This window comes from Cannabis sativa, chromosome X (genome assembly GCF_029168945.1).
Source record: "Cannabis sativa cultivar Pink pepper isolate KNU-18-1 chromosome X, ASM2916894v1, whole genome shotgun sequence".
NCBI classification, from domain to species: Eukaryota; Viridiplantae; Streptophyta; class Magnoliopsida; order Rosales; family Cannabaceae; genus Cannabis; species Cannabis sativa.
This window is the reverse complement of record NC_083610.1, coordinates 4395619-4421080: the sequence shown is the minus strand read 5'-3', so window position 1 is coordinate 4421080 and position 25462 is coordinate 4395619. Positions and strand designations below refer to the sequence as shown.

General features: G+C 34.4%; 2 protein-coding genes across 2 annotated transcripts; both read left to right on the top strand.

Annotated features, from left to right (window-relative positions):
• Window positions 1-15838: 15838 nt before the first annotated feature.
• On the top strand, window positions 15839-16672 carry LOC133031957 (uncharacterized). Its single transcript, XM_061105757.1, has one exon. The coding sequence runs from the start codon at window positions 15839-15841 to the stop codon at window positions 16670-16672; it is 834 nt and encodes a 277-aa protein (XP_060961740.1).
• Window positions 16673-19341: 2669 nt separating this feature from the next.
• LOC133031956 (uncharacterized) lies at window positions 19342-20250 on the top strand. The gene has a single exon (XM_061105756.1). The coding sequence runs from the start codon at window positions 19342-19344 to the stop codon at window positions 20248-20250; it is 909 nt and encodes a 302-aa protein (XP_060961739.1).
• Window positions 20251-25462: the final 5212 nt, after the last annotated feature.

Sequence of the window (25462 nt, the reverse complement as noted above, 5' to 3'; positions counted from 1 at the left end):
CAATGTTTTGGTCTCGTTTGAGATCCTCCACTACTTGAGACGTAAACAGCAAGGTAAACACGGTTGTATGGCTCTTAAGTTGGATATGAGCAAGGCTTACGATAGAATGGAGTGGTCTTTTTTGCATTCTATCTTGCTTCGCATGGGTTTCTCCACTGGCTGGGTTTCGATGATAATGGAGTGTCTGCATACTATTTCTTACAACATTGTCCATGGGGGAGAGGTTCTTGGGCCGATTGTTCCAACTAGAGGGATTCGTCAGGGGGATCCTATTTCACCATATCTTTTCATCATCTGCGCAGAGGGTCTCTCAGCACTAATTCGGCTTTATGAAGAAAAGAAGTGGATCCATGGTTGTCGTTGTAACGTCCCCGCTTCAAGCCTCCATTGGGTCCTTAGATATGTGCATGGAATCTTCTCTTCCTAGAATTAAACTCTTTTGTCTTTATTAAATCAATCTTTTCAATGTTTAGGCTTAGATTGTGAGAGATCACAATTGCAACTACAAGATCAATTAGAATCAACGTGAAAGGAAAGACCAATAGAAGTGGGGGCTAAGGATGTATGTTCCGCTGACCCACAGATGGTCGATGTTCAAAAAAAAAAAAAAAAATCCAATAGTTAAGGCTAATGATCTAATAGAGGCATTGGAAGGAATGCGAAGATGACCGAGATGATTTTTTTTTAAAAGAGTTTTCATAGGCTCTGCGCCAGAGATCACCAACATTAGTAGTGCAACTTAAGGCACATAATAAAATGTATCAATATCTAACTAAATACTGATGCATAGAATTGTATCTGTCTATAAATGGTTAAAGAAGCAGTCTGCACACCTAGTTATGAATGGAAGCCAAACCTATAAGAAGTAGGTAATGGCTTAGGATAGTTGATGCTATACTAGACTGGGACAACGCATTTCACAAAACTCGCTTAATAAGAATGATAAAAGAATAGATCTTTAAAGTACTATCCTGATGGATGTTCTATAAGTTACACACTCCTAAGGTAGAGGGGAACTATGTATGTGAAGGCTTTAGATATGAATCTGTTATAGAAATGCGTGCCGAATAGAATCCAAGATAAGAAGTTAGGAAGAGATCTGCTAAAATTGTTGGGGGTAATAGCTTATGAAGGTATCTTGAATTCAAAGAGATAAACAGAGCATCAACAAATATTAGATTACCGAAGGAAAGTTGTAAACTTTAATCTCAAAGTCATCCACTTGGTGGAGGAGACAATAGAGTAAAATGTGCAAGGTTTCGAAAGAGACATTTTCAAAGGAGAAAGACAAAGAAGGTCCAGGCACAGCTAGCAATTTGGGTACAACATGAATGAGAGACTATTAGAGGGCAACTACTCGGAGTGGATCACTAATACACAACTAAGAGATTGTGGATGCAGCTTTGTGGTGGGTGTACCACAAAATAACTACAGAGAGTGTATTGCGAGTTCAAAACTCGAGGAAGAGGAGAAATTAACGCTCAAAGGTGACATCCCTAGATTCCAAATACTCAACGATACAACAACAACGGTGTGGGGTATAACTTAATGAGAAAGGTTAGGAAAGCCTCGCTCAGAGACAGGAGAAAAGTGAGACGCAATTAGGACCAAAGTAACATATATTGAAGAGTTTTATGGCATGGCAGGACTATACAAGTTCGTGATAAGTGTTGGGATTAGAAAATGTCCATGCAACATAAGAGAATTCAAGGCACAACATAAGCAAATGGTACTACAATCCAATTATGACTTACATTATGGACAATAGTATAAGTATGTTGGAGTGTTATCGTAAGGAGAAACTATAAGGAAAATTCACAGAGTCCAAAAGAGATGGTGTTTCTAGGCCCTATAGTGCCCGAGATGAGGATGACAATGGATTTGTCAAAAGCTAAAATTGTTAAGAGCAAAGAATTTGGAAAAAAAAAAATATTAGATGTTTTTCTCAATCTAAAAAGCTAGTGACAGAAATTTTTGGAAGGACTCTCTCAAGCTGACAGTAACCAACTTATTAGACACAAGTAAGTTTCGTCCAATTGAAAGTGGAGAAATTAGAAGAAAAGAACAAGATAGGTATTGATAATTTGATTGCGCTTGGATATAAAATAAAATGCTTAAAGGAAGTATCGACTTGTGCTTAAAGGTAGTGTCGGAAGTAAGAGTCAAATACCCCTGACTAAGGGATTATACATAGTGAGCCTCTAGTAGCAGATCAAATACAAGTAGGGGGTATAGGAGAAATAATAGTGATGGACAGAGTAAGGTCTGTTCGACATGGTTTGCCAATTATATATAGTATCCTTACCTCGATAACTTGGCTGATTAGTACATTTTAAGATTGGTATAGTTGACCTATTATTAAAAGTCAATAGAAAGTAAATAGTTGAGCTACGATAACCCATGGTAAGGTTTAACTTATTTTAAAGGGAATATTAGTGCGCTTTCTGTGTTTTAATACATATATGGTATAGTCTTAAGTAGATAATCAGTATTGGGATGTATTTTTAAGAGATTTGAAAGTTTTAGAGGTATAATTTAGAAGATGGGATAGGTTTTTGCGAATTGAAGAGGAATGCAATATACAGGCATAAATATGGCTGAAAAAAAAAAATATGTTGTATTTTAAATATGGAGAAGTGAGGTGATACCTAGAGGGTTAGTATAATAAATGAAGCAATCATTGAACATATATGTCAGCATACAGATTTAAACTGCACCGCTATATCGATGCAATACCAAAGTAGACAAAAGTTAGCGTGGGAAACTAGCTAACCTCATAATCAAGTCAATTTGATTGAAAGGAGTAATAGAAGACCAAGCACCATGCGAGAGATTGGCAAAGAAAATACAAGAGAGTGATACAAGAAAGAGATTACAAAAGAAACTAACAACGGTTACCTAAGAAAATGGGAAGGCGTGACAGGTACAATGAATACATGGATAATAGATGTCAAGAAGTGAATGTTAGACAAAAAGGTGGTCGAAAGAGATCATTAAATATTTATATATAGAAGACCTTTTAAAGAGCTTCCATGTTTTTTCAAGTGTCGTGGAATAAGTATCTATTGATGAGTGAGTCACAACTGCGAAACTGAAAGAATGACACTATAGCTTTACAGTGTAAAATTAAGTAAAATAGTAAGATTTTTGTATGTAATAACATTCAACGAAAGAATGGGAATGATTAAAGAGAAGGTTGCATAAGGTCTTTCACCCCACTCTTTGTTGTTTGATATTCTTGTATGGTATAATGTTTTCTCAAGTGACATGTAAGGATGTTCATAAGAGAATAAATGATTTTACTCTTAATGGCATGTAAGGATGTTCATAAGAGAATGAAAACTTTTATAATATCATGAGCATGCACTTGCAAAACTTGTGTATTTGAAGTGTATGTGTAAGTTATTATTATGAAGTATGTTTCGTTATTAAATAAAGTATAGTAGAATAACAATTCTTAAATTAAGTAGTACATAATAAATGTGTTATGATTTTATTGATAAGGCAAATGTTAAATACATGTATGTTGGGCCAATAAAATAAAAAAAAAAAATGTAGTAGGTGGAAAAGGGCATGAAGAGACTGTACTCTAAGTATTTGAAAAGTGAAATTTCGAGGACGAAATTCTTTTAAGGAGGGTAGAATGTCATACCCGGGTTAAAAAAAAAATAGTATTTAAAGATTTATTGATAAATTAATTGTATGAAAAAAAAATAATAATTCTCTATTTTTTTTTTATATATGAATAGTGAGTAAGGATAATTATTAGAGTTTTGATGGCTACTTATTTTAAAATAAGTAAAATTGTATTAGTTGTCAAAATAAAAGATTTTGGTATTCTTAGGAGTTGAGTAAAAATCATTTAGGGAGACTTAATATAAGAGTTCAAAGTATTGGACATTATTTAATCATTAATAATCAAAAAGAATTTATAGATAGTTCTTTTGTTGATTATAATTGTGAGTAAATTTAAGCAAAAATATTAAATAGTTTAGGAACTTTTAAATTTGCTAAGTGGTGGCCGCATTATTATAATGAGTAAGTGGTTGATATTTTTAGAGATTAAATTTAAAGTCTAGTTGTTATTATTGGGAAATTTATTAATGTTTTTTTTATATATATATATATATATGTATATAAGTGTAATGGTGGGATAGGTTCTTAGTCGAGATATATTAGAGATATGGTGGGACTTTTAAAATTTGAACTAAGGGGCAGTTATAACTATTATAGCTATACTCAAACTTTATGGGAGAGTATCTTCAGCATTAGTGAGACTTATATATATATATATATATATATGAGTAATTATTTGGGTAATATTTAAAGTAAAGATAACGTTAATTGATTTAGTTTTCTTGAATCTACGCATATATTTGAAAATTGATATTTATTAAGCATGTGTTGACGTAAGTGGCTGAGGGAGTTAGTTAAAGGTTGAGAACTTTTAGGATGAGATATTTTTTTTATGAATATTTTTAATAAGACCAAGTCTGTGTGTGCTAGGTTTATAAAATAGAGTATTTGTAGCTGAACCCTATATTCTGCGACTCACTCTTAAATTCTTCTAAAAATATAAGCTCTCACCCACTCATATTCTTTCTAATCATTGCTCAAGTTTAGCAAGGGGATTGCTAGGAAAGATTTGACTAACGCATGGTAACTATGATTTGGTTTTACTTTAAATAAGTTTTGATTTAATAGATTTAGATATATACATTGGGTCTTAATTTGGATCATTGATTATGAATGTTTAAGGTGGTATGTAAGAGAGATCTTCATCAAAGAGTTAGACTTCTGTAATCATTCTTTGAATCGTTGTCAGTTCACTCTCTTATCAAGTAAGGAAATTAAGTAGTTTTTATGTGTTAACTGCATAATTTTAATTATTTGTGTATTGAAATATTATTGTGATGTATTATTATGAATGTGTATATATAGTGCTGAGATTGTGTGGTGTGGACACAATATAAGTTATGAATCGATATAAATTATTGTTGGTATGATTTGTATGTCGTATGTTGTATGTTGTGTGTTGTATGCTAACGTCTCAGGTACAAATGAGGGGCCATGGTGGGGTATGATACGGGGTAAGGCCGTTGAATGTAGAGATACCCTACCCTGCATTTGTCTGATTCGTGTATGACATTGTTATAGTGAGGTATGATACAGCGATGTTGCTGTTGAATGTAGAGATACCTTTCTCTATAGCAATGGTAGGGCTAAGTGTGCCCAGGTTATCGTAGGGCCAAGTTAGGCCCAGGTTATGTATGCAATGGCTATGATATATATGCCTATGTTATGGTAATGACATATTTTATAGTATTGATATGATTATGCGCTATGAGTATGATATTGGAGTTATGAGTTCAACTTATGTACGTTATGAATAATTAGCGTGGACATATATGATAAAGGTCTCATGTGTGCAATTACTTAGTAAGGGTTATAAACTAAGGTATATGATATTGTTAAAACTTAATTAGTATATTATAATGATATATGTTATTGTATGGTATTGCATGATAAGCATTTCCTTACTGGGCTTTTAGCTCACCCCCTTACTTTCCCCCTACAGGCAATAGACAGGGAATATTGAATGTAAGTTTGAAGAGCTGGGTCAGTTCTGGTATGTATACTGCGAGGGGCTATGGACGAGCAGACGGTCTAGAACGCCGGTGGAGCCTTGGTTTTGGTTTTTTTATATATAGTAAAGTATTCTGAGCTCAGCGGGATGTTGTGAATTTATTTTAAAAGTGCATTCAACTACTTATTTTATTTTAATATGAATGATCATTCGTCTTTACATATTTAAAGTAAAAACCCGCTGTGTATTTCTAAACAGTTTTGAGTCTTTTCAATTTATGCATCAAAGTTAGTATTTTGTAAAACAAGGCAAATATTGGGGCGTTACAGTTGGTATCAGAGCCTTGACCCAGCCGGAAGTGTGGTCGACGAGGACGTCGGACCCCGTAAGGGGGGGTGATTGTGACAATCAGTAGTCCCGTGATCCGTAAGGGGAAACACCGGGTAAGTTGTGCAATCCCACACCGCCTGGGGAAGGTCAAGTGGGATGATTCGAAATTTGTGTAGGTATGGGATTACACAGTTGAAGAGAGCTTAAATGGATTGATTGGTACTACCTATGTCAACAAGGTGCATCTTGTTTTTCGGTAGCCCATCTCGAAAGAACTCCACAGTTAAGCGTGCTTGGCTTGGAGCAATTTCAAGGATGGGTGACCTCCTGGGAAGTTTTCCCAGGATGCGTGTGAGTGAGGACAAAGCACGCTGGAAACACTCGTGTTGGTCTGTAGGGTGAGTCATCAATCCATGAAGCAGTCAGAGTGACGAACTCGTGTATAAGAGCCATTAGTCAGTGGGTGTAAGGACCCAATGGAGGCTTGAAGCGGGGACGTTACAGTCGTGTGGCTCGTAGAGCCCCTTATGTCACTCACATGTTGTTTGCAGATGATAGTTTTCTTTATTGCTCGGCCACTATGGATGAGGCTCATCGTGTCTTGGAGTTGTTGCATAAGTTTGAGGAGGCTTCGGGTCAGAAGGTAAATCTTAATAAGTCTTCTGTATTTTTTAGCTCCAACACGCTTGATAGTGTTCGCTCTGGTATTTTGTCCACCCTTCATATACATGCTGCTGATGAGAATAGTTTTTATCTGGGTCTGCCAAGTATGGTTGGTCGGAATAAGAATGCGGCTTTTGGTTTTTTGAAAGAGAAGGTTAGGAAGCGTATTCAGAATTGGGATAGTAAACTTCTGTCGAGAGCGGGAAAGGAGGTTTTATTGAAGTTTGTGATCCAATCCTTACCTTCTTACACCATGAGTGTCTTTTTGGTTCCCCTTGAAATTTGTAAAGACATTGATCGCCTCATGGGAAGATTCTGGTGGCACTCTAAGGCTTCTTAAGGAGGTGGTATTCATTGGAAAAGCTGGGATAAGCTGTGTCTTCATAAACATAAAGGTGGTTTGGGCTTTCGGAATCTGAGGGACTTTAACTTATCCATGTTGGGTAAACAAGGTTGGCGGCTATTAACCAATCCGACTTCGCTGGTGGCCCGTGTTTTTCAAGCTAGATACTATCCTCATTCCTTGATGCTGAGTTGGGAGCTAATCCGAGTTATGCGTGGCGGAGTTTATTTGAAGCTCAGGATGTGGTCAAAATGGGAGCTAGATGGCGAGTGGGTTCTGGTGCCTCAATTTCTGTTCTTCACCAGCTGTGGCTCCCATCTGAGGATAATCCTTATGTGATTTCTTCTCATGAGGCTCTTCAGAGTTGTTCTGTTTCTAATCTTCTTCAGCCTGATCGGATGTGTTGGGATATGGAGCTCTTAGAGGACATATTTGAATCCAGAGATGTGGAGCTCATTTGTAAAATCCCTCTGCCTGCATTGCCAGAAATTGATACATGGTATTGGTCGTTTGAGAAATTTGGTGGCTATTCGGTAAGAAGTGCCTATCGTGCTTTGCAAGTGCGAAATGGAAAATGGAATGCGCAGGATAATTCTAGCTTTTGGTGAAAGTTTTGGTACTTGAAACTTCCTCCTAAAGTTAAGAATTTGCTTTGGAGAGCGCTTACCGATTGTCTTCCAACTCTAGTCTCTCTTCAAACTAAGCGAGTTCATGTTTATAGTGTTTGTTCTTTGTGTAATTTTGTGTTGGGTTTTATGCCCTAAATAAAACTCATTTCATATAATCAGATTTACTTGTTAATAAAGATCAGAAATAATATTTTATGTTGCATGGTTCACATGATTTATTTCATGATTATAGGTATATAATGTATGAATTCTTTTTAAGTCCAGAACATATGAGTTGGTTAAAGATTATAGTGTTGTCAGCACAGTGGAATATAATCTTTATTATATGTTCAAAAGTTTATTCCCTGATTTGTCAGAACACTGGATTTAGACTGACATGGTATAATCAGCGATAGGTATTCTTACACCTTGGAAAAGTGTTATGTCCTTTACAGGACATTGGCAAAGTTTACCAGTATCGGATGTATGGAGTATACATCGGAAGGGACCGATATTGAACTTTGATTAGATATGTTAAAATTTACCGTAATATCTGTTCAATTCAATATCAACTGTTGATCCTAGATCACATGATCGAAATCCTGATATGGTTAGGCTCAATCTCAAGAGTGCTATTCGTGTTCTTTGATTTGTTAGTTAAGCCTAGTTTTGTATCAAGGTAATACGTACATTTTGGGAACACGGTAATACAATTGAGTGGGGGAGCGCTAACATAAATATGGAATCTATAGCTTCTATTTGGCAAATAGAAGTAAAGGATGATTTCCTTCGAGCTTAACCAAACGAAGATAAATGGTGGAGATCTCATTTCACTTAGGTGAAATATCATTTATACAAGGTTAAGTGTTTTAAGGATAAAATACATTGTAGGGTGTTACGGTAATTTAATCTTGTACAGTGTAAATCATCTATATAGAGGATCATTGATCACATTAGGGTTATAACAATGGATAACTGATGACGTGTCTATATCGTGGAACATATAGAGCGTTTCTATATGACTGAGAGTGCAATTCCAAGTTCTAAGTGTGGATTCAATGAGGAATTAATAAGTTAGGGAATTTACTTGGTAAATTCGGTTCGACTTATTGGAAGCTCGGTTATATAGACCCATGGTCCCCATACTAGTTGAGGCCATACTGCTTGCAAGACTCAGTTAATTGATTTTAATTAATCAATTATAATTCTAAAAGTTAGACTATGTCTACTTTATGAATTTTCACTAAGCAAGGGTAAAACAGTAAATAGAGAGTTTAAAGGGTATATTTATTAATTAGGAAACTTTGATTAGTTTTTATTAATAAATAAAATAAATGACAATATATTATTTAATAATTAATTATAGTTATTAAGTAATTAGATTTGACATTTATGAAGTTGAAAGAGAGAATTGGCAATTTTGAAAAATGGGAAACTAGAAATGATGAAATAGGAAAGTTTGAAAAGTGGAAGGATTTGTTTCCCTCAATGAATGGCCGGCCACTTAATGCTCCTATTTCTCATTTTATTTTTCAATTTTTAAATGCCAAATAATTCAACTTTAACCCTATGTGGTATTCTATAAATAGAATGTAAAGGCTTCAGTTTTGAGACACACTTCACAGTCTATTCTCTCAAATACTATGAAACCGCCACTCTCTCTTTCTCTTCTTCTCTGTTTTTCGAATTCCCTTGAGTGATGAGTAGTGCCCACACACATCAAGTGGTATCTCAATCATAGTATGGAAGACTATGGAAATTTTGCATCAAAGAAGGAGAAAAGAAGATACAGGTTCAGATCTTGGTGATGCTCTGCTACAGAAAGGAATCAAGGGCTAGAGATCTGAACGGAAGGAGTCATATTATTCCGCTGCACCCACTGTAAGGTTTTCTAACTTTATATGTGTTTATTTTCATTGTTTTAGAATTCATATTAGGTTGTTAATCCAACATACTTGTTAGTAAATCTAGATCCTGGTAAAATAATTTCCAACAACTGGCACCAGAGCCATGGTAATGATTTACTTTCATGTAATATGAATTAAAACGATGATTGCATGTTTTTGTGTTGATTTGGATGGTTTCATGTTGGTTTATGTGCTTATGTGATGAATGTTAATGTTGTACGAAATTTTTCCATGAAATATATTTGTTCAATTTTTGAAAATATTTTATTTGGATTCCTTGTGAAAAATTAAGCAATTTTGTTTTTTACGGAACTCGATTCCGATAAAAATTGAGAAAGATATGAATTTTGGAAAATTGGAAATCGTAGTTCTTTATGCGTACGCTATCACAGTTCCCCACAAATTGCGAATTTTTGAGGTTTTTTCCCCAAAAATCCAATTTTTCATGGGATTGTTTCTCAAAATTTATTTTTCCAATTTTAAATATTTCTAAATTGAAATGTTTCCAATTTTAAATATTTTCTATTTGGAATTTTTCCAATTTTTAAATATTTCTATTTTGGAATGTTTCCAATTTTAAATATTTCTTATTATGGTCAGATTTAGAAATTTGTTAACTTCTTTAATATTTATTTATTATTTAATTATAAGATTAGATATTTTGATATTTAAGATATTTTAAATTAAAAGATAACTTTGTCTTTTTATTTAAAATATTATATTAAAATTATCTTATATGACAAATTAAATAATTAATAAATTTGAAATTAACATAGATATTTTTATAGATATACTTACCATAATGTTTTCAAATTCAAAAATTTGTTATTTTGTTAAATATTTAATTATTTATAAATTATAAGTTTAAAAATGATATTGTTTTTATATATATCATTTTTTCCTTATTAGAAATTTATAAATCATATCTTAAATATTTAAATAACATAGATATTTTATAGAGATTTGAATATTGCTTAATTTGAGATATTTTGACATATAATTATGGTAATTATTATTCATTTATTATTTTATTCCTAAAATAATAATTATCTAACCAAATCTATTTTAAAATTGGTTTATTTTATTACTTCAATTTTATTAAATTATAAGATCTGAAAGTGATATTGAAGATTCTTTCCTTTCAAATCATTGATCTTATTAGATATTTAATTTAATGTGATTCAAATAAACCTGGATATTTTAAAATTAGTTTCTTTTATTTGGTTAGTTTAAGAATAATAATTTAATTATATTAATATCTTATTTTCACATCTGTTACATGGACAATGTTTGTTTATTAATATTGTTTATTCAAAAATTATATTTTTAACAAACCTATTATTTATCTGATCTAAATTGCTATGATTAACTTGTTGACAGATCATGATCCAATGATCTGATTTTAATCATAGTCCAATTGACGATAGATCTTATAAATAATTTGTAACAGGTAAATTTTGTACTTCTTTCATCTGTGTAAACCTAGTAACATGATAGGGTCCATCCAAATCATTTGACCTGTGTGAGCCTATATGTTTGCTTTTGGACTTAGATGCATATAGGAAGCCCATTTAAGTTTTTACTAAGTAAATGGACTAGGTTGCTAAAATAAATTTTGACATAAGGAAATTTATTTAGGCCCAATTAGATTTGGGCTTATTCAATGAATAACAATTGTTTATTTTAAGGTTAAATTCCTCTCTTTTGGGCCTTGTGTGAGAGTTGGGGGCCATAGAAGTGGGTACGACATACCTTGAACCCGGCTCCCCTCACATGAACTACCCCAATTGTGAAGGCCCATTTGCCTTATTTAAATAATTGTATTAGGTTAATTATATTAGTCTAACCTAATTAAAATTGAATTAGCAACATAATTAACTTTTAAAATATATGAAATTTATTTTTCATTGTAATATTTTAAAGTTAATTTTAGAAAAACACTTAGTCAATGATATATTCTAGATAGTTATTTCTAGTACTAGTTATTATTTCTAATATTAAATAGGAAAATATCATAGATTGTGAAATTAATTGTTTCCTAATTAATTTTGGTACAATCTAAGTTTAGAATATTTTCCTAGTATTAAACTAGAATTAATAATTAAGTTTCCTCTTTACTTAATTATTTATTTCTTGAATTTAATACATTTAATCAAATTGAAAATTTCAATATCTAAGTTGATTTTCATCATGATACTTTAATATTGTTATTTTCATGTTATTTAATTAAAGTTGGAAATTATTTTAAGTTTGGAATCTTATTTCAGAATAACTTAAGTTTGAATAATTTTCAAAATATATTTTATTTTATTTTATTAATCATTTCCCAAAATTTCGAAATTGCATTTCTTTAATGCAGAAATTTCGAATTTTATTTGAAAAATAGATTAAAGTTGAAAATTATTTATTTAATTTTGGACCAACTTAAATCAATGACTTTTTCATTTAATGATTAATTAAAATAAATGAACTAAAATATATTATAATTAGAAATTGGATTAATTAGTCTATGAAAGTCTAGATAGATATTATCTGTTTTGCTTGAAGTATTTTTCTAGTGTATTTAATTAAATAGAAAATTAATATTTAAGTTGATTTTTTAATCATGATACTTAAATATTTGAAATTTTTCTTAGATATTTAATTAAATAGGAAAATTATATTTTTTGTTGAAAATTCATTTTTAATTAATTTTGGGACAACATAAAATTAGAGTAATTTTCGAGAATTTATTTTATTTTATTTTAAAGCATTTTTCGAAATGCAATATATATTTATAGAAAATTAAATTTGAGTTGTAAATTAATTCAAATTAATTTTGAAACAACTTAAATTGAATAATTTTCTAAATATTTATGGAAATTATTACTAAGATGGAAATAATTCATCTCAGTATAATTTATAAATATTAAATTAAAATTTATATTTGGAATTTTTCATTCTAAATTGGAAATTTTAATTAAATAAATATATATTTAAAATAAATGGATTAAAATAAATATTAGAAGAAAATACAACCCTTCATTAAATAATGAGCTTTATTATTATAAGGATATTCGATCTCCATTGTTGGTTTTACATAGCTATTGTTTTAGTGAGTAATCCTCCCTAATGGAGGAACGTTCATTAGCAAGTTAGCACCGTTTAATCTCGAAAGATAAGTAATCTTGTAAGTTTTTTATATAGTTTATGATCACCCTAATGGTGGCGACTGTATAAGACTTGCAAGAATATGAAACAATGGTGGAAGTTCATAAGATAGAATAGCCTTGACTCTCGTAGAGCCCCTTATGTCACTCACATGTTGTTTGCAGATGATAGTTTTCTTTATTGCTCGGCCACTATGGATGAGGCTCATCGTGTCTTGGAGTTGTTGCATAAGTTTGAGGAGGCTTCGGGTCAAAAGGTAAATCTTAATAAGTCTTCTGTATTTTTTAGCTCCAACACGCTTGATAGTGTTCGCTCTGGTATTTTGTCCACCCTTCATATACATGCTGCTGATGAGAATAGTTTTTATCTGGGTCTGCCAAGTATGGTTGGTCGGAATAAGAATGCGGCTTTTGGTTTTTTGAAAGAGAAGGTTAGGAAGCGTATTCAGAATTGGGATAGTAAACTTCTGTCGAGAGCGGGAAAGGAGGTTTTATTGAAGTCTGTGATCCAATCCTTACCTTCTTACACCATGAGTGTCTTTTTGGTTCCCCTTGAAATTTGTAAAGACATTGATCGCCTCATGGGAAGATTCTGGTGGCACTCTAAGGCTTCTCAAGGAGGTGGTATTCATTGGAAAAGTTGGGATAAGCTGTGTCTTCATAAACATAAAGGTGGTTTGGGCTTTCGAAATCTGAGGGACTTTAACTTATCCATGTTGGGTAAACAAGGTTGGCGGCTATTAACCAATCCGACTTCGCTGGTGGCCCGTGTTTTTCAAGCTAGATACTATCCTCATTCCTTGATGCTGAGTTGGGAGCTAATCCGAGTTATGCGTGGCGGAGTTTATTTGAAGCTCAGGATGTGGTCAAAATGGGAGCTAGATGGCGAGTGGGTTCTGGTGCCTCAATTTCTGTTCTTCACCAGCCGTGGCTCCCATCTGAGGATAATCCTTATGTGATTTCTTCTCATGAGGCTCTTCAGAGTTGTTCTGTTTCTAATCTTCTTCAGCCTGATCGGATGTGTTGGGATATGGAGCTCTTAGAGGACATATTTGAATCCAGAGATGTGGAGCTCATTTGTAAAATCCCTCTGCCTGCATTGCCAGAAATTGATACATGGTATTGGTCGTTTGAGAAATTTGGTGGCTATTCGGTAAGAAGTGCCTATCGTGCTTTGCAAGTGCGAAATGGAAAATGGAATGCGCAGGATAATTCTGGCTTTTGGTGAAAGTTTTGGTACTTGAAACTTCCTCCTAAAGTTAAGAATTTGCTTTGGAGAGCGCCTACCGATTGTCTTCCAACTCTAGTCTCTCTTCAAACTAAGCGAGTTCATGTTTATAGTGTTTGTTCTTTGTGTAATTTTGTGTTGGGTTTTATGCCCTAAATAAAACTCATTTCATATAATCAGATTTACTTGTTAATAAAGATCAGAAATAACATTTTATGTTGCATGGTTCACATGATTTATTTCATGATTATAGGTATATAATGTATGAATTCTTTTTAAGTCCAGAACATATGAGTTGGTTAAAGATTATAGTGTTGTCAGCACAGTGGAATATAATCTTTATTATATGTTCAAAAGTTTATTCCCTGATTTGTCAGAACACTTGATTTAGACTGACATGGTATAATCAGCGATAGGTATTCTTACACCTTGGAAAAGTGTTATGTCATTTCCAGGACATTGGCAAAGTTTACCAGTATCGGATGTATGGAGTATACATCGGAAGGGACCGATATTGAACTTTGATTAGATATGTTAAAATTTACCGTAATATCTGTTCAATTCAATATCAACTGTTGATCCTAGATCACATGATCGAAATCCTGATATAATTAGGCTCAATCTCAAGAGTGCTATTCGTGTTCTTTGATTTGTTAGTTAAGCCTAGTTTTGTATCAAGGTAATACGTACATTTTGGGAACACGGTAATACAATTGAGTGGGGGAGCGCTAACATAAATATGGAATCTATAGTTTCTATTTGGCAAATAGAAGTAAAGGATGATTTCCTTCGAGCTTAACCAAACGAAGATAAATGGTGGAGATCTCATTTCACTTAGGTGAAATATCATTTATACAGGGTTAAGTGTTTTAAGGATAAAATACATTGTAGGGTGTTACGGTAATTTAATCCTGTACAGTGTAAATCATCTATATAGAGGATCATTGATCACATTAGGGTTATAACAATGGATAACTGATGACGTGTCTATATCGTGGAACATATAGAGCGTTTCTATATGACTGAGAGTGCAATTCCAAGTTCTAAGTGTGGATTCAATGAGGAATTAATAAGTTAGGGAATTTACTTGGTAAATTCGGTTCGACTTATTGGAAGCTCGGTTATATAGACCCATGGTCCCCATACTAGTTGAGGCCATACTGCTTGTAAGACTCAGTTAATTGATTTTAATTAATCAATTATAATTCTAAAAGTTAGACTATGTCTACTTTATGAATTTTCACTAAGCAAGGGTAAAACAGTAAATAGAGAGTTTAAAGGGTATATTTATTAATTAGGAAACTTTGATTAGTTTTTATTAATAAATAAAATAAATGACAATATATTATTTAATAATTAATTATAGTTATTAAATAATTAGATTTGACATTTATGAAGTTGAAAGAGAGAATTGGCAATTTTGAAAAATGGGAAACTAGAAATGATGAAATAGGAAAGTTTGAAAAGTGGAAGGATTTGTTTCCCTCAATGAATGGCCGACCACTTAATTCTCCTATTTCTCATTTTATTTTTCAATTTTTAAATGCCAAATAATTCAACTTTAACCCTATGTTGTATTCTATAAATAGAATGTAAAGGCTTCAGTTTTGAGACACACTTCACAGTCTATTCTCTCAAATACTATGAAACCGCCACTCTCTCTTTCTCTTCTTCTCTGTTTTTCGAATTCCCTTGAGTGATGAGTAGTGCCCACACACATCAAGTGGTATCTCAATCATAGTATGGAAGACTATGGAAATTCCGCATCAAAGAAGGAGAAAAGAAGATCCAGGTTCAGATCTTGGTGATGCTCTGCTACAGAAAGGAATCAAGGGCTAGAGATCTGAACGGAAGGAGTCATATTATTCCGCTGCACCCACTGTAAGGTTTTCTAACTTTATATGTGTTTATTTTCATTGTTTTAGAATTCATATTAGGTTGTTAATCCAACATACTTGTTAGTAAATCTAGATCCTGGTAAAATAATTTCTAACATTTTGAACCCGAAACCACTTTCCATATCATGGCCGGCTGCTCTTTTACCAAAGCTTGTGTGGAGGGCGGTTTGGGTCTGGTTTTTAATAATGGGGAGGAGGATTTTGGTGCCTGGTTTGAAGATTTCTGTTATTCTCATTTGACTGAGAATATTGAGAAGTTGGCAATGATTCTTTGGAGTGTTTGGGGGGCCCGCAATGATTTAGTCTGGAATGATAAGGCTATTTCTATGGAAAGGGTTGTTTCATCTGCAATTACTTACCTTGAGCTTTGGAAATTTGCTCAAAACATCAATGGAGGAGCTTCGTCTTCTTCTAGTCAGCCTCGTGCTGGTGTTGAGCACTGGATTAAACCATCTTTGGGAGAGTTGAAGGTTAATTGTGATGCTGCTCTGTTTTCTGGAGAAAGGAGTCATGGATTGGGTTGGATTGCCAGGGATCATGTTGGGCTGTGTGTTGCTGCGGCAGCTGTCAAACACCGAGGAGATATTGATCCTGTTGTTGCTGAGGCGCTGTCCATGAAGGATGCTTTGAGTTGGATTAAGTCCTGTTGGGAAGATAGCAGGACTGTTGAGGGCTTTTGTCCTACAACGATAATGTTGGAGTCAGATTGTCTTGTGTTGGTTAATGCTATTAATAGCAAGAGCCATATTCTGTCTCCTCTTGGTCTTATTGTTTCGGATTGTATTTCTCTTATACGATCCTTTTCTAGTTTTGATATTTCAGCTCAGTTTGTTAAACGATCTGGGAACCAAGCGGCTAACTGGTTAGCTCGTTCTTCTGGTTCATGTCCTGATCATATTTCCAGTAGGGGGTCTGTTCCTTCTGGTTTGGAAGCTATTTTGTTAGCTGATTTGCTTTAATGAAAGTTGCAATCTTTGTTTCAAAAAAAAAAATATTTGAAAATGAGGACATGCATTTATTTACTTAGTTTTGAGATATAATTTAATTTCATAATAGTATTATCTTATTACTTGTATGCACAAATTATTATAGTTAATTAGGTATTATATGCTTATGTAAAGATTACATTTTATTGAAATGTACGAATGCAAATAAAACAAAAGAATGGCTTAATTATTTATTTATTATAAATTTTGAGAAAATAATAGAGACATTTGTGGTTATGTAATTATTATAAGTATTTTTTCTTGAACGGTCAAAATATTAGATTGTAAACATCAATGATTATTATTGTTGAGTTTAAGAATTCTCTTACTTTATGAAAATTTAGAATTAATTAAACCCACTAAAATTAAAAGAAAAATTCTCTAAATTCAATAAAAATTACATTTATAAAGCCCTTTTAACTAAAACATAAAATTGAAAAATTGAAGAAAAAAAATACATTAAGAGTAATTTCTATATAGTCATTAAAAGTCATTTCAGATTAATTCGATCCTGAATAAAGACGCAAATAATAAATATTAAATTTAAAAATTAAATATTGATTTCCTTCATCTCTATTAACTTCTTCATCTTCAAATTGTACTGGAGGATTATTTTCGCAATAAGGATAAATATACATCTTATAATACGTAATCATGATAATTATGATGATTAATCATCATGGTTACTTGGTGTAATATAAATCTCACAAATCACTCACATATGAGCAATGAACAATGTGGGATAAACACATAATTTTTTTGATTGATTTAATCACACCAAAATAATATTTAATCTATCAAAAAACTTATTCATCTTACTTTATAATTTCTATTTTATAATAATTCTCCAACAAATTAGTTAATCTAATATATGGTCACACAACCCTTTTCATTTAATATAATAAAAAATAATATTTGAATAAAAGTATGTGAGTGTTCTTATGATTAAATTGTAGGAGGATTTTATGCGACAGTTTACAAACTGTCCAGATACATAGATTTTGAACGAGGTTCATTCGACATGGGAACACTACGTTTCAAGGCTACCATTGAGATCGACAAACCCCTATTCTCGGGTTTCTTCATGAAGAGGGAATCCATCAAAGACCTGTGGGTGCAATACAAATACGAAAAGCTTCCCAAGTTTTGTTTAAAATGTGGCATCATCTCGCACGAACAAAAGTTTTGTTTCAAGCCTCCTACTGTTATAAAAGATTCAAAGGGTGTTTTCTTCCCATTGTTCGGTTTATGGATGAAACACGACAATGAGGCGAGATGGCCTTTCTCTCCGAGTTTGCCAAAGTGGTTTGAGGAATGGATAGTGCAGAAACGCCTGACGGTGGACAATAAGTTCAAGCAGCTGTGGAAAATGGACAAATCTATGAAGGCCATTGATTCGTGGGAGGCTAGAGAAACACGAAGGTAACTGCCTGGGAAGAGAAGGATGGTTGAACAATTAGTTGAAGACCTACCGGAGACGGAGGAAGAACGGGTCAGTAGATTTCCGATGGTCTCGTTACCAGGGATAGGGAAAATTTGCCCCTTCGAGGATACAACCAACTTGGTGGTCAAAAAGTCTACTGTTTATTTGCCACTTCCAGGGGCTACAGCTGGCAACACTGAAAGTGACTCCTCCTCCGGCGTGCCCTCTGTTCTGGTGAATACAGTAAACAAAGATGAGGTACCTCCATCAGCACCGGTTGCAGCATCACAGCAAGGCAGTAGCCACAACGGACAAATGGCTTCCTCTTCTAGGCAAGACCAATCTGTGAATACTACCACAACGACTAACTGCATTCCCAAAATGCCAAATGAGTCAAATACCAAAGCCCCTCAGTCAACCATGGGCCCGGCCCAATCTTTGCTGGACCCATCGAATTTTAATCCATATACAAGTTTACTGGGCAGTCAAGCCCAAACCATGTCGTGGCCTTCACAACATTTATGGGAAATGGGCTTCAAGACTTTAACTGGGCTAGGGACAGTTGATAAGTTCATGCGTGAACCTTCAATCTTCAACCCCCTCTTTGAGATTAATGACTTTTGATCTATGGAATTTGAAAATGGCCCGAAAAAGCGCAAAGCAATGGAAGGGATTATTATTGGGCCTAGCCCATTGAAAATCAATGAACAGGCTTTCCATTTGGGAGAATCCAGCCAGGCGAGTGGGAGCCATACCCTGAGTCCGAAGAAACCAGAAGACTCGTCCCCTGTTATCGGGGTTGACGTGCGGTTTTTCCCATGGCTCAGTGGACGAAACCAAATCGACAAGGAAAAGAGGTCGTCCAGTGTCTACTAAGGTTGTACAGCCTGTAAATGGTGAAGAGACCCAGAGGCGAAGAGGGAGACCATCAAAATCCAACCCCTCAGTGAATGTTAAACCCAATTCTTTCAAAAGAAACTACAAAAAGAAGTGCAGCGAAACAGAAGCAAACAATCAAAGCTCATTGGGATAATGAGTTGTTTGATCTCACGGTTGACCTGGGCAACCACTTCGTGCTTGTGGATCGCAGTTCAAAACAGAAGCCATCGTGTACCATTCGGGAAATTGATGGGGAGACAGAAGAAACTACCAAGGATGCTAATTAGGTTTTTCATTTTGGGGCTGTGGAGACTTGCCCAAAAATGTCTCCCAATGCATCATGAAAATATTGGCGTGGAATTGTCGCGGGCTCGGGAATGCCGCGATAGTTCGTCAACTGAAGGAGCTCATCCGGAAGTCAAATCTCGAAGTTTTGATCCTATCTGAAGTAAGGCTAAAAGAAGAGAAGTGTTTTTGTCTCATGAGGAAACTTCAATTCCCAGGCATTTGCTATGTCCCTCCTATGGGAACCGGGGGTGGCCTAGCTTTATGTTGGCGATTGGGAGTGGACTGTAACATTCAGAATGCTGATAAAAATTTGATTACTGGTATCATTTCGTCTGACCCTCTAGACCGCCCTTGGATGGTAATGGGCATCTACGGTCCTCCTAGTTACGGGGATAAGGAGGATTTCTGGAAGAATTTGGGGGAAATTGTTGATCAATGCAACCTGCCTATGCTTTTAATGGGTGATCTCAATGGAACCTTAAAAGATGGGGAATGCTTGAATTATGTTAAAGCTTCCAGCACAACGAGATACTCATTCGATCTAAGAAGGATGGTCCACCGCACTGGGTTAATTGATTTGGGTTACACTGGGGTCAAGTATACCTGGTTCAAGCATAATATGGATCCCTTGGTGGGAGTTTCTCTGAAAAGGGCACGTCTTGATCGAGCCCTGGCATCAACAGATTGGCGAATTGTGTGGCCAAATGCAATTGTTACTCACCTCACAGCCACATCATCTGATCATAATCCCATTCTTCTCGATTCCTCAGGTGGGAAATATTGCACCAAGCCTCAATTCAAATATGAAATGATGTGGGAAAGAGATCCACGGGTGTTCTGGGTGGTTAAACAAGCATGGAATGAGTTAAGTCATGAGCACCCGATGGTCAAGTTATACCGCAAATCAAGCATACAAAGGCTTCTCTTACCAAATGGAATAAGGTACACTTTAGGAGGTTAACAACACAGATCAACGAGGCTCATTCTAAACTTAAGCTCATTGAAGAGGCCCAGAACTTTGATGAGGAGGCTCACACCGAAGCCAGAGCGAGGCTAGAGGAGGGGTTAAGAGAGAAGAAATCTTTTGGCGGCAAAAGTCGAGGGTGGCCTAGCTAAAAGATGGTGACCGCTCAACGAAATTCTTCATGGCTAGTACCGTAACAAGGAGACGGCGTAACTATATTCAATGTCTAAAGAATGACCAGGGGAGTCGATTGAAAATATGAAAGACATAGCTCAGTTATTCATTGACAAATTCACAAGTACTTTCTCCAAGAATGGATCACGGCTCAAGTTTAATGCTGAGGAGTGGACTCATTTGAAGATCGACGACATTGCTAGGGACGATCTGATGGATACTCCTTCTGAGGAGGAAGTTTTGAAAGCTTTCGCCTCCATGGGAATCGACAAGGCCCCCGGACCGGATGGTTTCCCAGTGGCCTTCTTTCGTTCTCATTGGGACACCATAAGAGTGGACTTTATCAAATTCATCAACCACTTTTTTGTAACGGCAGAATTACCCCAATATATCAATGATACTAATATAGTATTAGTGCCGAAGAAGGACTGTCCATCAATGGTTTGTGATTTTCGGCCTATTGCCTTGTGCAATGTGCAGTATAAATGCATATCAAAGATCATTACCACCGGTCTTCGAGATATCCTTCCTTCCATAATCTCCCCAACGCAAACGGCTTTCATCAAAGGGAGATGCATCACCGAGAACACTGCAATTGCCAAAGAAATCATTCATTCTATGTCTCAGAAAAAAGGGTCGAAAGGTTTCATGATGATAAAGCTTGACATGGAGAAGGCTTACGACAAGATGGATTGGGATTTTTTAATGGAGGCTCTAAGGTTTCACGGCTTCAAGAACCCTCTGCTGGGATGGATTAAGAGTTGTATACAAATACAGAGTGTGAATGTGTTGATCAATGGGGTGAAACAAGGTTCTATCAACCCCACGAGCGGCCTTAGGTAGGGGGATCCGCTATCCCCCACCCTATTCATCCTAGCGGCAGATTTGCTATCCCGGCTTCTCCAGGACTATACAAACAATGGAAGAATAAAAGGGTTCAAAGTTACTCGTACAGCACCCTCGATTACTCATCTCATGTTCGCAGATGACGTGGTCTTATTCGGCCAAGCTACTATCAAAGAAGCACAGGCCTTCATGGAGTGTCTCCAAACGTACTATGCTTGGTCAGGACAAGCAGTTAATCTCTGAAAATCAACTGTGTTCTTTTCAAAAGGGGTGCCTTCAAACCGGATCAACGACATCACAAGTCTATTGGGCATGTGCAAGATGAAAAATGACGCCTCATATCTCGGAATTCCTCTCTTCAGGTCCAAGAAAAGATCAAATGATATGCAATATTTGGTGCAAAGAGTGCTTTCTAGAATAGAAGGGTGGAAATCCCGCCTTCTATCAAAAGCTGGCCGTACTTGCCTAGTTCAATCGGTAGGAACATCCATCCCTCTCTATGTGGCTGCTTCGGAGGTGATTCCTTCTGGAATTGCAAATAAAATGGAACAAGGGTTGAGGAAATTCTGGTGGGGAGACAATGAGAAAAGGAATTCTATTCACACTATTTCATGGAGCTCCCTCTGCAAATCCAAGTTCAGGGGAGGATTGGGAATTCAGAGAATAAAAGACTTCAATTCTGCCCTTCTACTCAAGTGGGGCCAGAAACTAATCACTGATCCTCAAAATCTATGGTGTTCCATCATGAACGAGAAATATCTGAAAGGGAGGAACTTGTTTGATGTGGAGATGAAGGGAACAGAGTCGACGCTATGGAAAGCTATTCTAAAGTCGAGACCGTTATTGAAAGAAGGTATTTGTAGAAAAATTGGAGATGGCACAACTACTTCAATTTGGTTTGATGCTTGGGTACCGAATGGAGATCACATGCCGCAGCCTCTGCTGGACGCAACTCAAGGAGCTAATCTAGTAAGTTATTTTCTAAACGAGAACATGTCTTGGAATGAAGGAAGAGTGAGAGTATGGTTCAACGCCAGGGATTCTCGAAATATTCTCAACATTGGGCTGCCTGCTCAAACCCAACCTGATTCCTGGAGATGGTTAGGTGATCCTCGGGGTACTTTCTCGGTTAAATCAGCTTATAAGTTGGTGACACACTCGGCGTTGCAAGACCAATCCTCTTGGGACTGGAAGATTCTGTGGAATTCACCAATCCATGGAAGGCTAAAGTTCCTTTGGTGGCAATTAATGCGAGATGCTCTCCCAACAAGGAAAAAGATTGGTATTGCTATACCTCTTCAGTCTCACGTGTGTCCTATTTGCGAAACGAGAGAGGAGACTACTTTACATTTGTTCTGGGATTGTCCTTATGCATCGCAATCTGGTTTGGAAGTATGTGGGGAGTGCGAACTGATCAATTACACTGCACTAACTGGACAAATTGGATGGCTTGGTTTCTCGACAAGAACCATAGACCACAAATCCTTTCGTTTGATGAGTTCATGACAGGGGCCCTTTGCATCTTCAAAGCGATCTGGGAAGCACGAAATGAAGTGATTCACGAATCGAGGATTCGCCCTATAATGGAGGCCATCAATTCAGTGAATCGACAATACAATGATCATCGATCCACATGGAAATCAAAAGCTGGAAAGAGTGTGCATAAGAGAATCACTGATGCAGGTTGGTGGAACTGCTGTACTGATGTCTCAATTCAACCAAATCATTCGTTCGGGGCAGCGGTATTCAGAGATAATATGGACAGAATTATGTCGATTTACTCTGAGAGATTCCTGGCTACGGATCCAACACTTGCAGAAGCTTCCATGCTAGCTAGTGCAGCAGAGTATGCTATGGAAAATCTGAAGGGAAAGATAGTCTTTTACTGTGATAATGATGTGGTGGTGGCAAATTGTTCTACCATTTGCAATACGAATCAGGTTTTGGACATCAAGGGAGTGGCTGATCGATTCAATAGCGCGGTTCGGTTATTGGAAGATTCAAAGCGGAGAAAGATTGATAGGAATTTTAATTTTTTGGCTCATAATTCTGCTAAGTGGGTTGCTGTAGTCAACGCTACTGGTGTTCTTGACTTGGGGTCCATGGATGCCAACATCTTTTCGGATGTTCGAGAATGGGCCTCGGATTAATGGTGGTTCATACTATCTTGTTGCTTGAATGGAGATGTTAGACTGTTGTTGTTTGTTTTGACAAGTTATGTTATTTTCTGTTTTACAGTTTTTGTTTTTATGTTTGCTTGTGGTATTTTGATGTTGCTGTAGTCGGCTCTGCCGTTTTTCTTTTCAATGAATGGGGGTTTATAACCCCTCCTTTAACCAAAAAAAAAAATTGTAGGAGGATTTTATGGTAATTAAAGGAAAATCAAAGATATTTTTGTAATTTAATATTAGAAGGCCAAAATGAGCATTCTCACTTTTATATATAGGTTATATAGATTTGAACATATTTGAATAAAGTTTTGATCTTGCCCTTAATAAAAAAATATCATTTTTTTTAATGAAAAACGACAACAATTTTAACGAACCAAACAATTCATTGTGTTTGTTCTAAAGTATATAAAAAAAATAGTTTAAAACTTTTGATTTTCTCTCTCTAAATTATAGTATAATTAGTTATGAATAATTTCTGGCGTAATTAATATTTAAATTTAACTCTCGGTTGTAGATAAATACTTAAATTTAATTTTAGATTGTAATAATAATTAACTTATATTTTTAGAACTTTTTTAGATACTTAGTCAATAAATGTCAAATTATTATTCACATGTCATTTTTTATTGATATATTTAAATTAATCTATCTATATCTATTCTATATAAAGTGCCTATATAACAGAATTCTTGGTTTATGAGAAATTTGTGGGTGACTTTTTATTTATATCAAAAATAAAATAGTTTATTATTAAAAATAAAATAGTTTATGAAAAATTCATAGATCACTTTTTATTTATATATAATAAAATAAATCTCATTAAATAAATGCTGAATAAATCCAAGAATTTTATTTGCAACATCAACTTTTAAGTAAATGTTTATTTGAGGCCTATTACATATATGTTAATCCTTGTCATGTTTGTACAATAGCTATTTGGTAATTGGGTAGGAAAATCAATTGTAAAATTAATGGGCCTATATATATATGTGTGTATTTTTGGTGTTTTATACATACAAAGAGAGAAAGTGAACACAAAAATATAAATGTATATATATATTTGCTTTGCTCATCCTATTATATATATTGTATTAATTTCTTCTTGAGATAAAATATCAGCCGCCCCAAATATTTTTATTTGTTTTTCAAGAAAGCATGGTCACAATTTTCTAGAGTTATGTTATATTCATTTTAAAGATTTAATTTTTTTTTTTTGAAGGATTCATAGATTTTTTTCGAAAACATTAGAAAAGAATCCAATTATTAATTCTAATATTTCATTTCATTTTTTACTTTATTACTTTTTACTATGTTTTTTTCAAAAAAATAATAATAAATAGCTTATGTTGTACTTTTTTTAATTATGATATTATATATATTTGAAAATAAAAATAATTTTATCGCAAATTATTTAAAAAAATTTAATTTAGAAATTGTTTGAAAAATCTAAAATTACTTTATTTGTGGAGGTAAAATCTTAGTTGCTACATTAAATAACATATTTTCCTTTTTCTTTTTTCAGTGTACTTTTCAAGTTTTATTTTTATTAGAACCTCTCTTATTATTTAGTTACGATGGATATATTTTTCCATCAAAATTGGAGAGGGTCTAAAAATAATTTTGATGACTAATATTCTTGGTAGCTATTGACAAATTTTTTTAAAAAAATAATTAAGAAAATATTTTTCTTTTTTCAAGATAAACACATGTTAAGGTAAAATTTTTTTATTCTTATTTTATTTTTATAAGAACTTTTAAGTCAATCAAAACTTTTTTAAAAGCGTCTTATTAGTTTTGATAATTTTCTTTATTTATTTTTTGAAAATCATCGTATGCTTAAACTAATGGGATTTTTTTTAGGAATATACTAAATTATGTAATTTTTTTACAAAAATGACGTTTTTTTTAAAATGAAAACAAAATGACGTGACACGTCATTGTCTTCCCCACCATAATCTTCAACCAGAGAAACGGCTGAACCTAAAAAACTGGAATCACGCGCGTGATTCCTAACCTAC

Excerpts from the sequence above, each read along its gene's own strand:
- LOC133031957 (XM_061105757.1), top strand. The coding sequence starts at position 15,839 with ATGGCCGGCTGCTCTTTTACCAAAGCTTGTGTGGAGGGCGGTTTGGGT.
- LOC133031956 (XM_061105756.1), top strand. The coding sequence starts at position 19,342 with ATGAAAATATTGGCGTGGAATTGTCGCGGGCTCGGGAATGCCGCGATA.